The sequence below is a fragment of the Myxocyprinus asiaticus genome, chromosome 27, assembly GCF_019703515.2.
Source record: "Myxocyprinus asiaticus isolate MX2 ecotype Aquarium Trade chromosome 27, UBuf_Myxa_2, whole genome shotgun sequence".
In the NCBI taxonomy this organism is placed as follows: domain Eukaryota; kingdom Metazoa; phylum Chordata; class Actinopteri; order Cypriniformes; family Catostomidae; genus Myxocyprinus; species Myxocyprinus asiaticus.
This window is the reverse complement of record NC_059370.1, coordinates 39,086,403-39,105,438: the sequence shown is the minus strand read 5'-3', so window position 1 is coordinate 39,105,438 and position 19,036 is coordinate 39,086,403. Positions and strand designations below refer to the sequence as shown.

The window sequence follows — 19,036 nt, the reverse complement described above, 5'->3', positions numbered from 1 at the left end:
TAGGTTTATGAGGATTGTTTTTTTGAGACAATATAAAATACTTGGAGTACCTGGAGGCATTTTGAGGTGCTGGAACTCATTTAGGTTGTACAGTTTTTCATTGGTAACAAGATCTCAGGGATTGCAACAAGACGGAGCGTTGAGATTGTAAATATCCCTCTTGTTCTTGCTGCTCCACAGGCATTATGAGGTATAGTTTTTCGAATGTTACATTAAATTTCCCAGCCTATCCATTTGTTGCAAGACAGCTAGGAGAGAATGAATATTTTTATGTGTGAGTGTATATCAGTAGTGGTGTTTGCTAAGGCAAGCATTACTATTACCATTGTTACAATAAGGTTTGGGATTTGTTCTAACTTTCAAATCATTGATCATAATTTATAACATGTCAATAACATCAAACACACAAGAAACAAGGAGGCTTGATGTTATAGACCTGCCACCATATTTGATTTGTGCTCTGTATATATTTAAGTTGACCAATGATTTGATTTGAGAGTGAAGAATGAATAATAACGTGATTGTATGCCTTCAGAAGACTTGGAATATGATGCACAAGTCACATTGACTACTTTTATAACACTTCTGAGTGTTTCTAAGCTTTAAAGTAATTCACTGCTATTGTATAGATTTCGTGTTCCACAGAAGAAAGAAAATCAAATGGGGTTGGAACTAGATTTTTATGCAGGCAAGCACCACTCACATTGTCTTTAGAAATATTTAAATACAAGAGGCACACTGACTGAGGAAGTTGATCATGTCTCCTAACTCACCGAAGATGCATATCGTAAATGTGATCTTACAGTGAATTGCTGTGCACTTACGCATCACTTCATATTACACATCTTCTCACTCTACCTTTAATAGTCTCTGTTTCCTCTGTTCATTCTGGTAATAGCACATCTGGTTGCCGTTTTCTCCTGATGTGGTGCTGAACTTTCGTATGGAGCACTGTGAGTGTGTGTGTGTGTATTTACAATAATCACTTCCCACAATTACTACAACTGAAGGAAAAAAGTTGTTGGAGGCAGTTAAGTTTCCAGGCTGTTCACCTCTTTGGAATGCTAAGAAAACTCACAAAAAACTGTACCGGTGAGTACAGACCTAGTTTGAAGCCTTCAACTGTTTGTGAAACTCCAAAATAATGAAGATAGAACTGAATTAGGTTTTTAAAATGGAGTGTTTGGATTTAGAGACCTGTGGTGCATGGAAGGATAGTGTCTGTAGCATATTTTAGCAAAGTCCTAGAAAATAACCACAACAACCCTAGGTGTTTATTCAGTACTGTGGCTAAATTGGTTAGAATTAAAGCTTCAACTGAACCAGATATTCCATCGCAGCACAATAGTAATGACTTCATGAATTTCTTTACTGATAAAATTGAAATAATCAGAAATAAAATTGGAATTATGCAATCATCTGTCACAGCACCTCAGAAAACAGTGTCTCATAATTTTCCTCATGTGCAACTTCAATCCTTCGCTGTCGTAGGTCATGAAGAGCTAACAAAACTTATCAAACCATCAAAAGCCACAACATGTATTCCCTGTAATCTCAGAACCTCTTCTTAATATCATTAACTCCTTGCTATCCTTAGGACATGTCCCAAGAAACTTTAAAATAACAGTTATCAAACCGCTTATTAAGAAGCCACAACTTGATCCTGGAGAATTGGCTACTTATAGACCAATTTCAAATCTCCTGTTTATGTCGAAAATACTAGAAAAGGTAGTGTCCTCCCAACTATGTTCATTTCTACAGAGAAATAGTATATGAACAATTTCAGTCAGGATTTAGACCCCATCACAGTATAGAGACTTCACTTATCAGAGATGACTTGCTCCTATCATCTGATCGTGGCTGCATTTCTCTTCTAGTGCTTTTAGATCTTAGTGCTGCTTTCGACATGATAGATCACGCCATTCTCTTGAATAGGCTAGAGAATTATGTTGGCATTTGTGGACTTGCATTAGCATGGCTTAGGTCCTACTTAGCAGACTGCTACCACTGTGTCTATGTAAACGAGGAATTGTCAAATCAAACAAAAGTTAAGTATGGAGTGCCAGAGGAATCATTTTTAGGACCTCTCCTTATACATGCTTCCCCTGGGAGATATTATTAGGAATGGAATAAGTTTCCACTGTTATGCTGACGATACCCAACTTTATATTTTTTCGAAACCCAACGAAAATTCACAATTCTCCAAATTAGCAGAGTGTATCAATGAAATCAAAGATTGGATGGCCAGAAATGTCCTTCTACTCAATTCCGACAAAACAGAGGTACTAATTATTGGACTAAAAACCTCTTAAAGTAAGCCGCTAAAATATAATTTCACACTTGATGGATGTACTGTTACATCGTCTTCAGCAGCGAAGAACTTAGGTGTTATATTTGATACCAATCTATCCTTTGAAAATACAATTTCCAATGTTTGTAGAACAGCATTCTTCCACCTAAGATATATTGCTAAGTTACGACACATGCTCTCTGTTGCTGATGCCAAAAAACTAGATTATTGTAATGCATTACTGGGAGGATGTCCAGCAAGTTCACTAAATAAACTTCAATTGGTTCAAAATGCAGCTGCCAGAGTGCTGACTAGAACCAAGAAATGTGATCATATTAGCCCCATTTTATCGTCGTTACATTGGCTACCTGTTAAATTTCGTATTCATTTTAAAATTCTGTAAGTAATTAACAAAGCTTTGAATGGTCTAGCTCCACAGTACTTAAGTGACCTACCACACTATATACATCACGTTCATTATGATCCCAAAATTCTGGCCTGTTAATAGCTCCTAGAATATCAAAATCCACAAAAGGAGGTAGATATTTTTCCTATTTGGCTCCTAAACTATGGAATAGTCTCCCTAACACTGTTTGGGATGCAGACACACTCACTCAGTTTAAGTCTAGACTAAAGACTCATCTACTTAGCCAGGCATACACCTAATTTATACAACAGCTCACAATTAGGCTGCTTTAGTTAGGTCTGCCAGAACCAGAAACATTGATCATGATCTATAACTCTGCAAAAAATGTAATGGCATCTTCGCTAATATTATTCTATTTGTATCCCTGTCTCAACCTTGGGATTCATATACCGAGGTCACCAGAACCGGCTGGATCCAGCTCCATTCCTGCTTGGTGTCAGACTCCACTGCTATGTGTCTCTGAGTGATGATGACTAAATGCAGCCGGTGCCAGCCAGACATCACTTCACTCTTTTACGATGGACCTCAGAGGATGAACTGATGCCAACTCAACCATAAGACATGGAATACATCATATGCCACTGCCTGAACCTTGGACTTAGGATAGACCTCACTGAAATTACCAGCTGGTTGAATGTTTCTGTGATGCACCTAACTGATCTCTGCCTGCATCACCTCGGTCTAATGATGGACTACACTCTTGAAATGGAATACATAGACTATCAATTAATTGCCAACAAAAGCCTTCATCAGCCAACTAAAAAAGGACAATGCATCTATGTAAACTTCTGCAGTTAATCCAGCATGGACTTCAAAGACATTAGTCATTAATTTTACAGTTACCCTTTACACTGACCCTTAACACTTACTTAATTTAATAATTTTAAACCATGACTTGCACTACACATAATTAAGTAATATTGGCATTATATTCATGTTGTTTAGCCAGAGGGGAACTTGCTACAGTCGCCTTCAGCTTGCTCACTGGGTTTCTAAATACAATTATTACTTTATTACTTATTTTTATACACAATTAACAGTCGTATTTAATCAAACTACACAATGATGACTCTAAGACTTTATAGATATTACAGTTTCATTTTCTGTTAATGCATGATTTTCTGTAAAGCTGCTTTGAAAAGATGTGTGTTGTGAAAGGCACTATACAAATAAAATTACTTGACCTGTAGGGGGAGCTAAAAAAGGATCGTTTGCCCAAAAATATAAAAATTCTGTTATCACTGACTCACCCTCATGTTGTTTCGTATGACTCTTTCTCCATGGAACACAAAAAGAGATTTTGGGCAGAATGTTAGCCTCAGTCATCTTTCACTTTCTTTGTATCTTTTGTCCATGCAATGAAAGTGAATAGTGAATGAAGCTAACATTGTACATCATCTTTTATGTACCATGGAAGAAAGGAAGTCATATGAGTTTGGAACAGCATAAGGGTGAGTAAATGACAAATTTCAATGAAATTTTCCAATTTAAGTTCAGTCGACAGCATTTGTGGCATAATGTTGATTACCACAAAAGTGTCTCTCTTTTTCTTTAAAAATAAAAAAAAAAAGCAAAAATTTGGGTTCCAGTGAGGCACTTACAATGGAAGTGAATGGGGCCAATCCGTAAACTTTAAGATACTTACTGTTTCAAAAGTATAGTCACAATACGCGAACACGTGTGTTAATTTGATTTTAGTGTGATAAAATCATTACTTACCTTTTCTTTGAAAAGTTACATCCAGTTTTACAGCTTTGATGCCGTGATGCATTAACGCTGTAAACCCTAAAACCTTAAAATGACCATAAAAATGATGATTTAAAAAACTTAACAGCTCAAATACTGCACAAGTTTTAACAGAAGAATTAATGTAAGTGCTTTTATAAAATTATTTCTGCCTTTAAACCTTCCAGAAATTGGCCCCATGCACTTCCATTGTAGCCTCACTGTAACTTAAAAATGATGTTTTTGTGGTAATCAACATTATGCTACAAATGCTGAAGCTGGAATATTCCTTCAATATTTGAGTGAACTTTCCCTTTTAGGGACCGTGCAGTATGAACGTTATAATAGGTTAATCTCAGATACTGGCATGCACACCTGGAGCTCATTAGCCGTCCATATGCAGAGAAACAGGCTATCATGTTGGCAGGAGCTCACCTCTCCCAACCTCCATCTTTTGGGTTGAAGCTGTGCAGATTTCAACAACTAAATGTTTAAACAGCAAGTACAACAGTAAAACTGAATGGAACATAGATATTCAACATTCCAAGTGCTCACCAAAATGTCTTCTGAACAGTTGGTTGTTGTGCGAGTTTCATTGCATCACCTCAAATCAAGATGCGGTTGGGCATTAAGTTTCATATGGCTAACTTCAGCTTGACGAAATGGCCATAATTGAATGCTTGGTTACATATGTTTGTCTTAAGAAGTTTGTCGAAGTTCTGGAAAGATTGAAACAGATGTACAGGACATTATGCGCTTCATTAGAAGACATGCAATTGTGTAATTCTTTCATTAGGATTAAGTTATAGGTGAAAGTGAATGTGAGGCCCATTGAATTTGAGGGAAAGTATGAGCTTGCTATATTTTAAATAGCAAACTACTTGTACTGTTTTTTGTCATGCGCTATAGTAAAAATGTTTAGATGTCATAAGATAGCATTGTGTGAGGAACAGGGTGAAAAAACAAGGAGGGCCCCCAAGTCATTTTGTAACCTAGCAACTGCAAAGCAACGCCCTGGCAGCCACTTTTAACAAATCTAGTTAGTGCAGTTAGCTTGCAAGAAAAACAAACTTTAGTAAATTACAGCATCTAGTTCATCATACAAGCAGTCATTTGTAGAAAGTAAATTAGGTGTATAGCAAACATGTTCATACAGTGACAAAAGAGAACAATTTTGCAAACATACCACACACAAAAGCACAGAAAGAAAAAAAACAAAAAACCCTGAAACTGTCATTCAGTAACCACAGAACAAATAACATCATCAGGGTAGTATGTTAGCAAACATGACACTTAAGTACCACATCAAAGAGTTCAACATATGCAATGAATCACTATCTGACACACAACATGGCAGCCACCAACCCGAATACAAGCAGTGACATCAGGCCGTAATTACCATGTTATTCTAGCTGAAACACTAAAACGTTCCAAAAATATATAGACTTTGTGTTTTGCATTACAGAATTGGAATAGGGGAACATGAATGGAAATGACTGTGATGTTGAGCTATTTGTAGTGAGGTAGGGTAAACGGAGGAGAATATTTAGATGAAAAGCCTGTCAAGAGACAAATACATACCACCACAAACATCAGGAGATTATGTGTCAGACTGAATCACTCTGAATCACATCATCTAATCCCCCAAGTTTGACACAAACGCAGAAGACCACATGATGACTCTTCATATTTCATACAACACATAAATAAAACACCCTCAACTGACAAACTATTGACATATCCAAAACCAGTTCATGAAATGACACTATTTATAATCTGTATATCCTCTTGACAATATACATCACTAACAGAAAGAAAACAGAAAGCGCCTTGTTTTGGGGCATGATAGCATGGTAATACCATTTTTATGGATGTGGTGCCATGGTAATACCATGTTTTTGGACATATACTAATACAGTGGTATACTCTGAAGTACCATGCAAATACCATACATGTCATATCAAATTATGCCATGGCATCACCACAGAATTTTTCACAGAGACAGCATTAGTAGAGAACTTTGTGTGTTTGGTTTAAACATGGTGTGTATAAGAATGTTTATACGTCCTTTTCCTCATAGTGGAAAATGTTACAAACAGTACAATATTTATAAATTCATTATTTAAATAAAAAGGCCTATTTATTACTAAATAAAAGAAGACTTGCAATAATAAATAAAGTTAAAAAAAATTATTATAAAAAGGAACAAAATATTTTAGAAATATTTCATTACTTTTTTCAATAAATTATTTTTACTACAAAAATTATTTACTAAAAAATATATTTTTGCTAAAAATATTTTATTTTTTATCAATACCTTGATAAACCTTGGATTATCTTAAAAATTAATTATTGAAATAAATGTTATTATTAAATACTAAATTATGATGATGTATTACTTGCTTATTGACTGCTGTGTTTTTTAGTGTTAGGAAATCATTATAGTAGTAGTATTAATTTGCATTAATAAACAACATTTATGAAAATGTATGATTTTTTTGAAAATGAAATATTTTTACTTAAAAATTATTAAAATATATTTTATATCAACCATATTTTTTATTTTATATTTATATTCAGCCCAGACTGTTGATTTTATTATTAAATACTACATTATAAATATTTATTGATTTCATATTAATTGCTATGCTTTTTTAGTGTTAAGAATTCACTATAATAGTAATGATTAATTTTTATTAATAAAGTTAATAAAATAATTTAAAAATATAAACAAAAAAATTAAGTAATTATTAAAATATATTTTATTATAAATACTAAATTATAATTAATAATTGTGTATTAATTTCTATGCTTTTTAGTGTTAGGAATTCATTTATAGTAGTAGTATTAATTCATTTGTATTAATGATTAAATTTAATAAAAAATATGTTAATTAAAAAAAGTAATGAAATGTTATAACTTAAAAATTAAGTAATTATTAAAATAAATGTAATTCTACTCAGACTGCTGATTTTATTTTTAAATGCTACATTATAATTATTTATTCATTTTGTATGCTTTTGTAGTGTTAGGAATTCATTATAACAGTAGTATTAATTTGTGTTAATAAATTAGGTTAATAAATATAATAAAATATGTTTTATTAAAAATTAAGTCATTTTTGTACTACATAATTAAATTGTGTATTAATGCTATGCTGTTAGTTATATGAATTGATTAGTTGTAGTAGTCTTAATGAATTAGTATGAAAAATTAATGAATTTCTACTTATTAAACTGAATAATACCGCCCCCTTTCATTCTCTCTCTGTTTCTCTCTGTATCTGTTTTCAGGATTTCATGCTCTGTGAAGTACATGGCAGGTGATGCATGCATGTGAATAGGGAGCGTTTATCATCACTTAACCTGTCATGATCTGCCCCGACTGGTAACTCCCTGTCTTGTGTGTTTCTTGAGTTGCCCAGTGCGAACGTTTTCAATAGTATGACTGCTTAGTCAAGACATCCAACTCTTAAAGAGGGACGAGGTGTGAACAGACAGTATTGTACATGTGAAATGTGCCTGAACTCTGGGGCTTCAGAGGGATTTAGGCTAATTTCCTGTATCGCATCCAGCGAGAGTGAAATTCAGCCCTCGGGTTAGCTGTCATTGTGTCATGCGGCATGAGAAAAATATAAATCAGACTTCCTTTGTACAGCCCCAGGGTGTACAAATGAGTCGCGCTGCTTCAGTGAGATAAAGAAAACAGTTTGAGAGTTGGCATAAGTGATTATGGCTCTTCTCGTTAAAACAGAGAGCGTCTTTGTGCTTTCAGGGGTAATGAATTGATTTATGCTCAACGGTTCTGACCCCAACATATTGAATCACTTTACCAAAAGTAGGTATAATTGATTGCTCTTTATTACTCTTTTAGTTTTAAAATAAAGTTACATATACAGTTCTGGACACTAAAAAGTTAGGGCAACATTTTTTCAGTCGGTGTAAACATATGGTTCTTCTTTTAGTAATAAAAACAATCTGCTTCTGAGAGAATTCTTTAAAGGAGTATTCCAGGTTTAATACAAGTTAAGCTCAGTTAACAGCATTTGCAGGATAATGTTGATTTCCACAAAAAAAGAGTTTCAACCTCCTCCTTTAGGCTATTAAAAAAAACACACACAAAAAAAACAATCACGGTTACTGTAATGCACTGACATTAGAAGTGAATAGGGCCAGTCCATAAACGCCAAAATGCACACCATTTCAAATGTATAGACACAAGACGTAAACATTATACGTGTTAAAATGATTTTAGTCAATAATAATAAAATCAATAATTAACCTTATCTATATAAAGCTATATCGAATATTACAACTTTGTTGCCTTGACAACATTACCCTGTAATCCTGGTATTGGACATAACTTTAGACAGATAAAGTTAGTATGTGGTTTTACAACACTAAAATCGTGTTAACACGTATAATGCTTACATCTTGTAGTTGTATTTTTGAAACAGCATGTATTTTAGCATTTACAGACTGGCCCCATTCACTTACTGTACCAGCTAAAAAAAAATAAAATAAAAAATTTCCGGGACGAGTCAGATTTTGTGGTTTGTGGTTATTAACATTGTCACAAATGATGTTGCTTGAGTTTAACTTTCATTGAACCCGGAATGTTCCTTTAAATAAAATTTGTACTAAAGATTTTTACATTAGCCTAAAGACAACAAAATCTTGACATGTGTAACTGGTCCTACTCAACCCGCTCTGAGCGGGAATCAAACTGGCATCTCCGGCATGAGAGGCAGGCACGCTAACGAGGAGGCTAAAGGCTGCAGCCTCTAATGTCAGTCGCTAGTGCGCCTCTTGAGGCGAGTGGAGTGAAGTTTACACACTGCACAGCTACCTACCAGCTGACTACCGTTACACTCACCCCCCTAAACCTCACTCCCATCCGGGTCACGGCACCACTGTAACCAGTCCTACTCAACCCACTCCGAGGGGGAATCGAACTGGCGTCTCCAGCATGAGAGGTGGGCATGCTAACAAGGAGGCTAAAGGCTGCAGCTTCTAGCGTCAGTCGCTAGTGCGCCTCTTGAGGCGAGTGGAGTGAAGTTTACACACTGCACAGCTACCTACCAGCTGACTACCGTTACACTCACCCCCCTAAACCTCACTCCCATCCGGGTCACGGCACCACTGTAACCAGTCCTACTCAACCCACTCTGAGGGGAAATCGAACTGGCATCTCCGGCATGAGAGGCAGGCACGCTAACGAGGAGGCTAAAGGCTGCAGCCTCTAATGTCAGTCGCTAGTGCGCCTCTTGAGGCGAGTGGAGTGAAGTTTACACACTGCACAGCTACCTACCAGCTGACTACTGTTACACTCACTCCCCTAAACCTCACTCCCATCTGGGTCACGGCACCACTGTAACCAGTCCTACTCAACCCACTCCGAGGGGGAATCGAACTGGCGTCTCCAGCATGAGAGGTGGGCACGCTAACAAGGAGGCTAAAGGCTGCAGCTTCTAGCGTCAGTTGCTAGTGCGCCTCTTGAGGCGAGTGAGGTTTACACACTGTACAGCTACCTACCAGCTGGCTACTGTTACACATGCATATTTAATTCTATTTTATTATTATTATTATTATTATTATTATTATTATTTTATTTATTTAGTTATTTTTTTGTGTGAAAAGTAGACTGCTGTTTTAGAAAACATAAAATCTGGGCACAATTTCATTATTGTGGTAATAATTAAAAAATACAAACAAATCATACTGATGAGAGAATTAGATTGTACATATTAAATGAATGTTCAGGGTTCAATCGACAGCATGTATGGCATAATGTCGATTGTTAACACATATAATATTTACATCTTGTGGCTAAATAAAAGTGTATTTTAACATTTATGGACTGGCCCCATTCAATTCCATTTTTTTTTTTTTTTTTTTTAATAAATGAGGGATGATTAAAAAAAAATATATATATATATATATATATATATATATATATATATATATATATATATATATATATATATTATTATTATTATTATTATTATTATTATTTTTTTTTCAATATCATGCCACAAATGCTGTCAACTGAACTTAACTTGTATTGAACCCGGAACCTTCCTTTAATGTAATGCTCCATATTAAGTTTAGTTATGGCTTATGTTGCAGTACAGGTGCCGTAAGGTTCCTGGAATTTAGTGGTAGAGGGAACGTTGGGGATATTATGCACATGATGCACAACCTACAACAAACGTTCTATTTATGTACAAAAACCTTTCCTGGCTAACCCAAAAAAGCAAAAAAACAAACAAAAAAAACAAACAAATTTTTTTTTTTACTTTACTTTAAATATCTGTTCTGGGACCTAAAAAATAACATTCCCAGAGCGTTCTGGAAACCAAAAATTGTTTGTTGGGAACCATTTTTTTTTTTTTTAATTTTAAGTATCTATAGAGCATGTGGTAAAATTGGCCTATTACAAAGATGTAACAAACTTCAAAGTTAGTTATCAACAAAGCCATTAATCGGCCCCATATCACCAACTTCTCATTGCGGCAACAGCAGTGATTAATGATAATGTAATTTTTCAAGTGTGGACATTGCATGCGGTCATGACCTGCAGTCCTGTGAGTAATTACAGGAAATAAGTTAAACAGTGAGGATGCCCTTGGATGGTCGCATTTAATGTAAACAATGTGTTGCAACACCTGCTGAACACAATGACAGCATTTCCTCTGCACTCCTCTGAAATCTCTGGTTTCTTTCAAGGTGGTAAAAAGGGTTTTATCTGTGTGAATGACTACATGGAACTTCCTGTCTAATTGTACTGCCATGTTTATCCTAAAAGTTTCACCTCGTAAGATAAGCATCTGTGTTATAGATTGAAGGTATTTGAAGCGTCTCTCGTATCCTCAGAGGTGGTCTGAATGATATGAACAGGTAAGAGTTGGAAAAATGCTTGTATGTTCGAACACACTTGCACAGATGTCCCACATGTGAATGGCTCTGATGACCCTGATTTCATCCCAAGCTTTCATGATGTCAGCGGGCTGTAGAAAGATTCCTTTCCTTTAAGGCAACTTGGCAGGATGTGTAAAGAAAAACAGAAAGACAACACCAAGATTAAGCTGCTTTTGTCACGGTTCTGTGGCGGACTTTAAAGGCCTTGGCTTTGGTCCCATCTCGCAGACACTGTTTTTGTGCGCCTCTGTTCATTCCCTGCATCTTTCTCTTTTTGTAAGCAAGGTAAACATGTAAGAAAAAAACACTGGCAACCAGTTTTCAGAGCAGGGTGTTTTTGCATTTTTACCCTTTCAAATGGTGGCTTTGTTGTCGAGTGGGGCATTATGACTGTTTGAAAAAAGGAGAAAAGCAAACAGTGAGTTCATTCTTTGAAAGGAACAGCCAGGTATTCCCAGGTGTTGCTGGCCTCACAGACGCTCCGAGTTTCAGTGTCTTAATGAAGAAGCTCACTCGTCGGTACATGAAGATTTGTTCTATAAAAAGAACTTTGTGAGGAGAATGAAGTTGTATTAAGAAATCCCAGTAGTGCTTTTGTGGCTGTTTGGTAGCTTCCTGATTCTGTCATGAGGACCTTTTGTAAACTTTGTGATTGATTTACTTAGATATAGTTGAATAAAATAATATAAAAAAAGGAAACACATTTCATGAAGCCTGTTAAAAAAGTTTTACTTGTTGCATTATAAAGGTAGCCTATTCATAATAGCCTGCCTTTTTCTGTTATATCTTATATATATATATATATATATATATATGTTTATATATATATATCTGTTATCTGTTATATATATCTGTTTGGAATAATGTACAGATTTTGCCGTTTCAGAAGGAAATTGGTAATTTAATTCACCAAAGTGGCATTGAACTGATCACAAAGTATAGTCAGGACATTACTGATGTAAAAAAACAGCACCATCACTATTTGAAAAAATGTCATTTTTGATCAAATCTAGACAGGCCCCATTTCCAGCAGCCATCACTCCAACACCTTATCCTTGAGTAATCATGATAAATTGCTAATTTGGTACTAGAAAAATCACTTGCCATTATATCAAACACAACTAAAAGCTGTTTGATTCATTAAATGAAGCTTAACATTGTCTTTGTGTTTGTTTTTGAGTTGCTACAGTATGCAATAGACTGGCATATCTAAAGGTCAATATTAGGTCAAAAATGGCAAAAAAGAAAAAAGCTTTCTCTAAACTTGTCAGTCAATCGTTGTTTTGAGGAATGAAGGCTATACAATGCTTGAAATTGCCAAAAGACTGAAGATTTCATACAAAGGTGTACACTACAGTCTTCAAAGACAAAGGACAACTGGCTCTAACAAGGACAGAAAGAGATGTGGAAGGCCAGATGTACAACTAAACAAGAGGATAAGTACATCAGAGACTCTAGTTTGAGAAATAGACGCCTCACATGTCCTCAGCTGACAGCTTCATTTAATTCTACCTGCTCAACACCAGTTTCATGTACAACAGTAAAGAGAAGACTCAGGGGTGCAGGCGTTATGGGAAGAATTGCAAAGAAAAAGCCACTTTTGAAACAGAAAAACAAAAAGAAAAGGTTAGAGTGGGCAAAGAAACACAAACATTGGACAACAGATAATTGGAAGAGAGTGTTATGGATCTTAACCCCATTGAGATTTTGTGGGATCAGCTAGACTGTAAGGTGCGTGAGAAGAGCACGACAAGACAGTCACATCTATGGCAAGTGCTACAGGAAGTGTGGGGTGAAATGTCACCTGAGTATCTGGACAGACTGACAGCTAGAATGCCAAGCATCTGCAAAGCTGTCATTGCTGCATGTGGAGGTTTTTTGATAAGAACACTCTGAAGTAGTTTTTTTCAAATTGTAATAATAATTTTTCACGTTATTAATGTCCTGATTATACATTGTGATCAATTGAATGCCACTTTGATGAATAAAAGTACCAATTTCTTTCCATAAGAGCAAAATCTGTACATTATTCCAAACTTTTGGCCACCAGTGTGTGTGTGTGTGTGTATATATATATATATATATATATATATATATATATATATATATAAATTTACATAAGTAATACTTTCCTACAACTATATTTTCACAATAAAATGCATTTTACCACAACAACACAATCTAATACATGAAATAAGAACCGTTAATAGGTAAGTACAGTATAATAATGCTGGTCTATTGTATCTGTTATGTAATAGAGCACACAACTGATTTTAAGATGTACTGTAAGGCATTATGAATGAATTATAATGCTTTATATGTAAAGGTTTCATAGTTATATAACCAAATATAATAATAATTTGCCTGTGAACTAGGCATTTTGCTTTCAAAACAACATAATTTATTGGTATATTGGTGTCTGCTGTATTCTCATTTCTTTGCTTTGAACTATAATTACAATGTGAAAAATTGAACTCTGATAAACTGATAAAATATAAACCAAACATTTTGTACTGTTTTTAACATCTTAGTATTTTAAATGAATAGGAAATAGACAGTACTAATTTGAGGATATAACAACATGTTGTTTGGCACTTTTATGCACTACTACTACAGTAGAAATAAGAAAGGGGACACTTGAGGGTATTACAAAAATGGGTAAATCTGTAACTGCATAAATTATTATCCACATTAGAACATGTTCACCAGGTATGAAACTGTGTTTTGTCAAGAGCTTTATCATTTTATAATGATAAAATTATTTATCGTGACAAACGTATATTTTTTAACATAAAAAGAATCCAGACTGTACAAGATTGTCCATACAAAGATAACTAATTACGATCATTGTGTTTCTTTCAATTTAACACTTGATATATGCTACACAGCTTACACTGCAGCTTAGAGGAAGACAATGCTATGCATACTTGTATTTGGTTTAAAAAAAAATTTGATAATGCCCAATTTGAAGCATTAAAACATTTCTTACAAATAAATTAACTGTTTTAGAATCACTAAAGTTTGACAATGTTTCCTTTTTGGGTTACTTTTTAAAAATAACAGGGACAATGGATTTAAAAACGTAGCAAACAGATGTCTGGGTTAAGTGCATTCCTGAATTCCCACAGCCCTTTGACCAATTACCATGAATATCACGGTAAACACAGACTTCACATGCTCCGACAATGCACAATACATCTGAGTTTCAGTCTACCATTAATTCTTTGAAACTCTGACTCAGTTCTGTTCTGTAAATATTAAAGGGGAGCCATCACACGAGCAGTCAAAGGCATTTTACACAGTCTTCATTATAGTGGTCAAGCTTATGAAAACACACAAAAAAGGCCATAGAAGAACTATGGGATTACGGTACCTCAGGTCATTCAGTGTAGGCCCTGATTATAAAAGTACAAAGTTAATGAAAAACACAAGGAACCCCTTGCCAGAACCGTACAATGGCAAAATCTCTCAGAATTATCACCTTAAGATACTCTATAACCATAGATCAAGAATATGCTTTTTTTCCATTAAGTGGAATAAAGATACAATTAGACAGATAACTAGATCTTCGATTGATTGAACCTACACTGATTCTTACTGTAAAAACTCATTAAAGTAGATCATACCTGCAGGCTATGTAAAAACAAAATAAACATAAATGCCCTCATGCATTCAACTTGTTTTAAAATAACCTGTGGAGATCGAAGAATCAGTTTTGAGATGTAAATAAATTCAATGTAACTGGATCTCCGAATATCTACAAACAATTTGGTTTTGTATGCAAAAGTACAAATACGTTTCACTGAGATTTGGTGCTAATAAAAAAAAAAAAAAATCCTTTTGGCCCCATCCACAAAATTAGTCAATGGGCAAATTGTATAATTAAATCTTGTGGCATCAGTTCACACAGCCAAACAACAGCTTAAGCTGAAAACGTTAAGAACACAATACATATACTCAATTCAGTTACTGCTGGATATGAACAATGTGTCGTCCCATACAGAATCTGCTGCCGTGTTTCTTTAAAACATGAATGTTTCTCCATTCTAAACCAGATTGACATATCATCATTATTTGTTCGTTAGCCTAGCCCTTTTCCACCCCACTGTTCAAAATGTCTTTGTGCTTCTTGTATTCAGAATGAGAGATCAGTTAGAATGAAACAACATGGCTCATTTGTCTTTCCATTCTCTAGACTTTAAGCAGAAATGTTTGTTTTAGGCAGCCCTGGCCCACTTTGGCCTACATATTGCCCCTGCCATATTGGGTCATTGGAATTACATAAACCAAAACCAGTTTCCCATTTGTGGTGAGGATTGCAAGTAGTAAGGCCTCCATATGTGAGGACAGTGGCTAACATTGGTAGTGGTAGCAGCCCTGACCCACTTTGGCCAACATACTGTACTATTTTGTCTGAAAGACTTCCATTATAGGTCAAAAGTTCAAGAAATAGAAACAGATGGAGCCAAAACTGTGGTGATAATTGTAAGTAGGAAGGCCTCCATTCCTGAAAACAGGGGCTAACACTGGTAGTGGATGTGTTGGTGCTGGTGAACTTTGCCATCCACGTGCGAGTGGGTGTGTGTATGAATGTCTGAGTAAATCTTTGGGTAGACTTTAGGAGCAGACTGGGCAAGCAGAAGCTGCTGTTGTTGCTGCTGGGCCAGATATTCCTCATAGGTGACGGAGCCCATGCAGTCTTTATCATCAGGCGGTAGGGTTCGGTCTCTGGGCGGTTGCCGGTGGCCATTGGGTAAGGTCTGCGCTGAGATTATGACTCCTGAGGAACAGTGCTTCCTGGACTGGCAGAACCACAGGAGGATGGTACCCAGGATGAAGACAATTCCTGCAGGGATGCCGATAATGACAGGCCAGGGAAGACTTGGGGGCAGCACAGAAGGGATTGGTGAAAATGGTGGCTTTGGGTCTAGATAAGATAGGGAGAGGTTTTGGTAAAAAGGACTGATTGAAAGCCACAATGTCAGGGACATTGAAATTGACATATATTTTTGGGTTAACTCTGATCTCTTTAATGGTACAGTAGCAAAAAACATATTTAGCATATTTAGTTCTAAATGTCAGAGAGAGGGTGAAAAATGTCATGTTAAAATAAATTACAACTGTTTTCAGTTTAAGAAAACTTGACTAACATTACAAGTGAACTTGAGGGAAAAAGTCTACAAAAGTCTAGTATACTACAAAGAGAATGAAACTGACCAGGTAGCACAGTAAGGAAGGCACTGCGGAAGCTGTAGCCCATGGTATTGGCCCCTAGGCAGATATACATGCCAGCATCCTCCTCCTTGGCCCGGGTGATAAGAAGCTTGTTCAGATAAGAGCCATCTGGACGTGACCACACTTCACCCGTGGGCAACACAATGAAGCGATGGTCCCCAACCTCAATGGTGGAGTTGTACTTGCTCTCATCGCCGGGTTCGACCCTCTTTAACCATTGGATAACTGGCTTGACATCACTACGCACTTTGCACTGGAAAGACGTGGTACCACCATAGTCTACTGTAGTGTTAACTGGATGAGTGCCCGTTAAGATGGGCTTGGAATTTGTACGCTCTGAAATAAAATAAGGAAGATTTTATTTTGTAATCTGTATTTAATACAGTTATGGGTCTGTAATGCTTGGGCTGGTTTTCTTCCTTTTCAGTCCTAAAAATAGTTTGACTATTTTGAGTTAGGACAAAAATGTCACATATGACTCTATCAAGAGCAAGATTAATTAACTTCCCCCATATGTTGACTTTGGGCCTGCTAGGAAGTGATTGTCAAGTTAGCAGACACAGCTGGGAATTAATATGGAGCAGAAAGCAAATGAGCTGAATTAAATCTTTGTTTTCAGGCTTCGACTGGATTTCCTACAAAACAGTGACCCATCACAGCCCTGATAAAATGAGCAGCATAGCTGATCAGCAGTGTATGTTGTGTGTTGGATGCTGGTGTGTTGGTGGCCTCACCAAGTTTCTTAACTAGCTAAAAGGAATAGTTCACCCAAAAATTCAAATTCTCTCATCATTTACTCACCCTCATGCCATCCCAGATGTGTATGACTTTCTTTCATCTGCTGAACACAAACAAAGTGTTTTAGAAGAATTTCTCAGCTCTGTAGGTCCATACAATGCGAATGGGTGCCAAAATTTTGAAGCTCCAAAATCCACATAAGGGCAACATAAACGTACTCCAGACGACTCCAGTAGTTAAATATCTTATCCATATCTTCAGAAGTGATATAATAGGTGTATGTGAAACAGATCAATATTTAAGTCCTTTTTTTTTTTTTTTACTGTAAATTCTCCTCCCTGCTCGGTCAATCTTCACTTCGGTTTCACTTTCCCATTCTTCTTCTGTTTTTGGTGATTCACATTATTAATGCTTATCACCCCCTACTGGGCAGAGAGGAGAATTTATGATAAAAATTACTTAAATATTGATCTGCTTCTCACACACACCTATCATATCATGTCTGAACACATGGATTTAACCACTGGAGTCATAAAGATTACTTTTGTGCTCTCTTTATGTGGATTTTGTAGCTTCAAAATTTTGGTACTCATTCACTTCCATTGTGAGGACCTACAGAGCTGAAATATTCTTTTAAAAATCTTAATTTGGGTTCTGCAGAAGAAAGAAAGTCATACTCATCTGGGATGCCAGGAGAGCGAGTAAATCATGAGAGAATTTTCATTTTTGGGTGAACTATCCCTTTAACCAACAATACTGCATCGGCCAATAACTGTCTCTTGGCCCATAAACAGAAGTGTTACCTCCCCATTGTGTCCATTCCAAAATCTACCAACAACTTTGTTAATGGATAATACACAATTTCTGTTTAAAAAAAAAGTTAAAAAAATGTTTTTTTTAAATATACATTTTTAGAAAGTATTTTGAAAAATATGTGTAAATTTCATTTCCACAATTATGTGTACATTTAATTTCCCATCATTAAATATATCTATATATATCTATATATATCTATATATATATATATATATATATATATTGGATGTTGGCCATCATGCTCTCTATATATCAGATGAAAACAACAAAGCAACATCTCTGATATTAATTGATCAAGGCAGTTTTGCTGGTACTGCAATGTGTTACTAATTGTTGCAATTGCTGTTGGAAACAAAGAATGCTATGTTGTTTGTAAAGAACCACAACACCAACACCAAACTCTGAGAGCATGCCAAACAGATGTTAAACTCCCAGGAACAGCATTCTAGCCATAAGAAAAATCATGTTAAACTGTTGTTTAAACTGTTTATGCAATCTACGCTATATAAGTGAGTCATCAAAGGCTGCATCACATTCCAGGAGAACATCAAAGAGCTCAGCTTCATGACTCACGGATGACTTCCACTTTATAGGTGGCGTTGATCTCCCCGGCGCGGTTGGACACGTGGCAGGTGTATTTACCGCTGTGTTCTGGTGTAAGGTTCTTCAGGCTTAGGGTCCACTTCTTCTTGCGCCCCTCGCCCACCTCCTCAGGTGTCAGAGGTCTGCTGTCCTTTAGCCAGACAATATCAGGTCTGGGATTACCGCTGGCGGTGCACTTGAGCCGGACTGAACTGCCCACCGGCCGGGCAATCACACGCTTCCTCATTTTGGCCGGCTGTGTGAAACGGGGCCGCACTACAAAAAAAGAGAGAATAAGTTAGA

The 19,036-nt window shown here is 36.1% G+C and overlaps 1 protein-coding gene across 3 annotated transcripts in view; it reads right to left on the bottom strand.

Moving 5' to 3' along the window:
* Window positions 1-15,872: 15,872 nt before the first annotated feature.
* Window positions 15,873-19,036, bottom strand: part of LOC127417727 (fibroblast growth factor receptor-like 1) — a 78,019-nt gene continuing 74,855 nt past the window's right edge. For 2 of the 3 annotated variants that reach the window (XM_051657910.1, XM_051657911.1), the window contains exons 5-7: window positions 18,725-19,009; window positions 16,580-16,933; window positions 15,873-16,289 (exon numbers count right to left, since the gene is read on the bottom strand). In XM_051657910.1, coding sequence (XP_051513870.1) covers window positions 15,883-16,289; window positions 16,580-16,933; window positions 18,725-19,009 — 1,046 coding nt within the window. In that variant the 3' untranslated portion in view covers window positions 15,873-15,882. The remainder of the gene's footprint in view (window positions 16,290-16,579; window positions 16,934-18,724; window positions 19,010-19,036) is intronic. The other variant, XM_051657912.1, reaches the window with a different exon arrangement.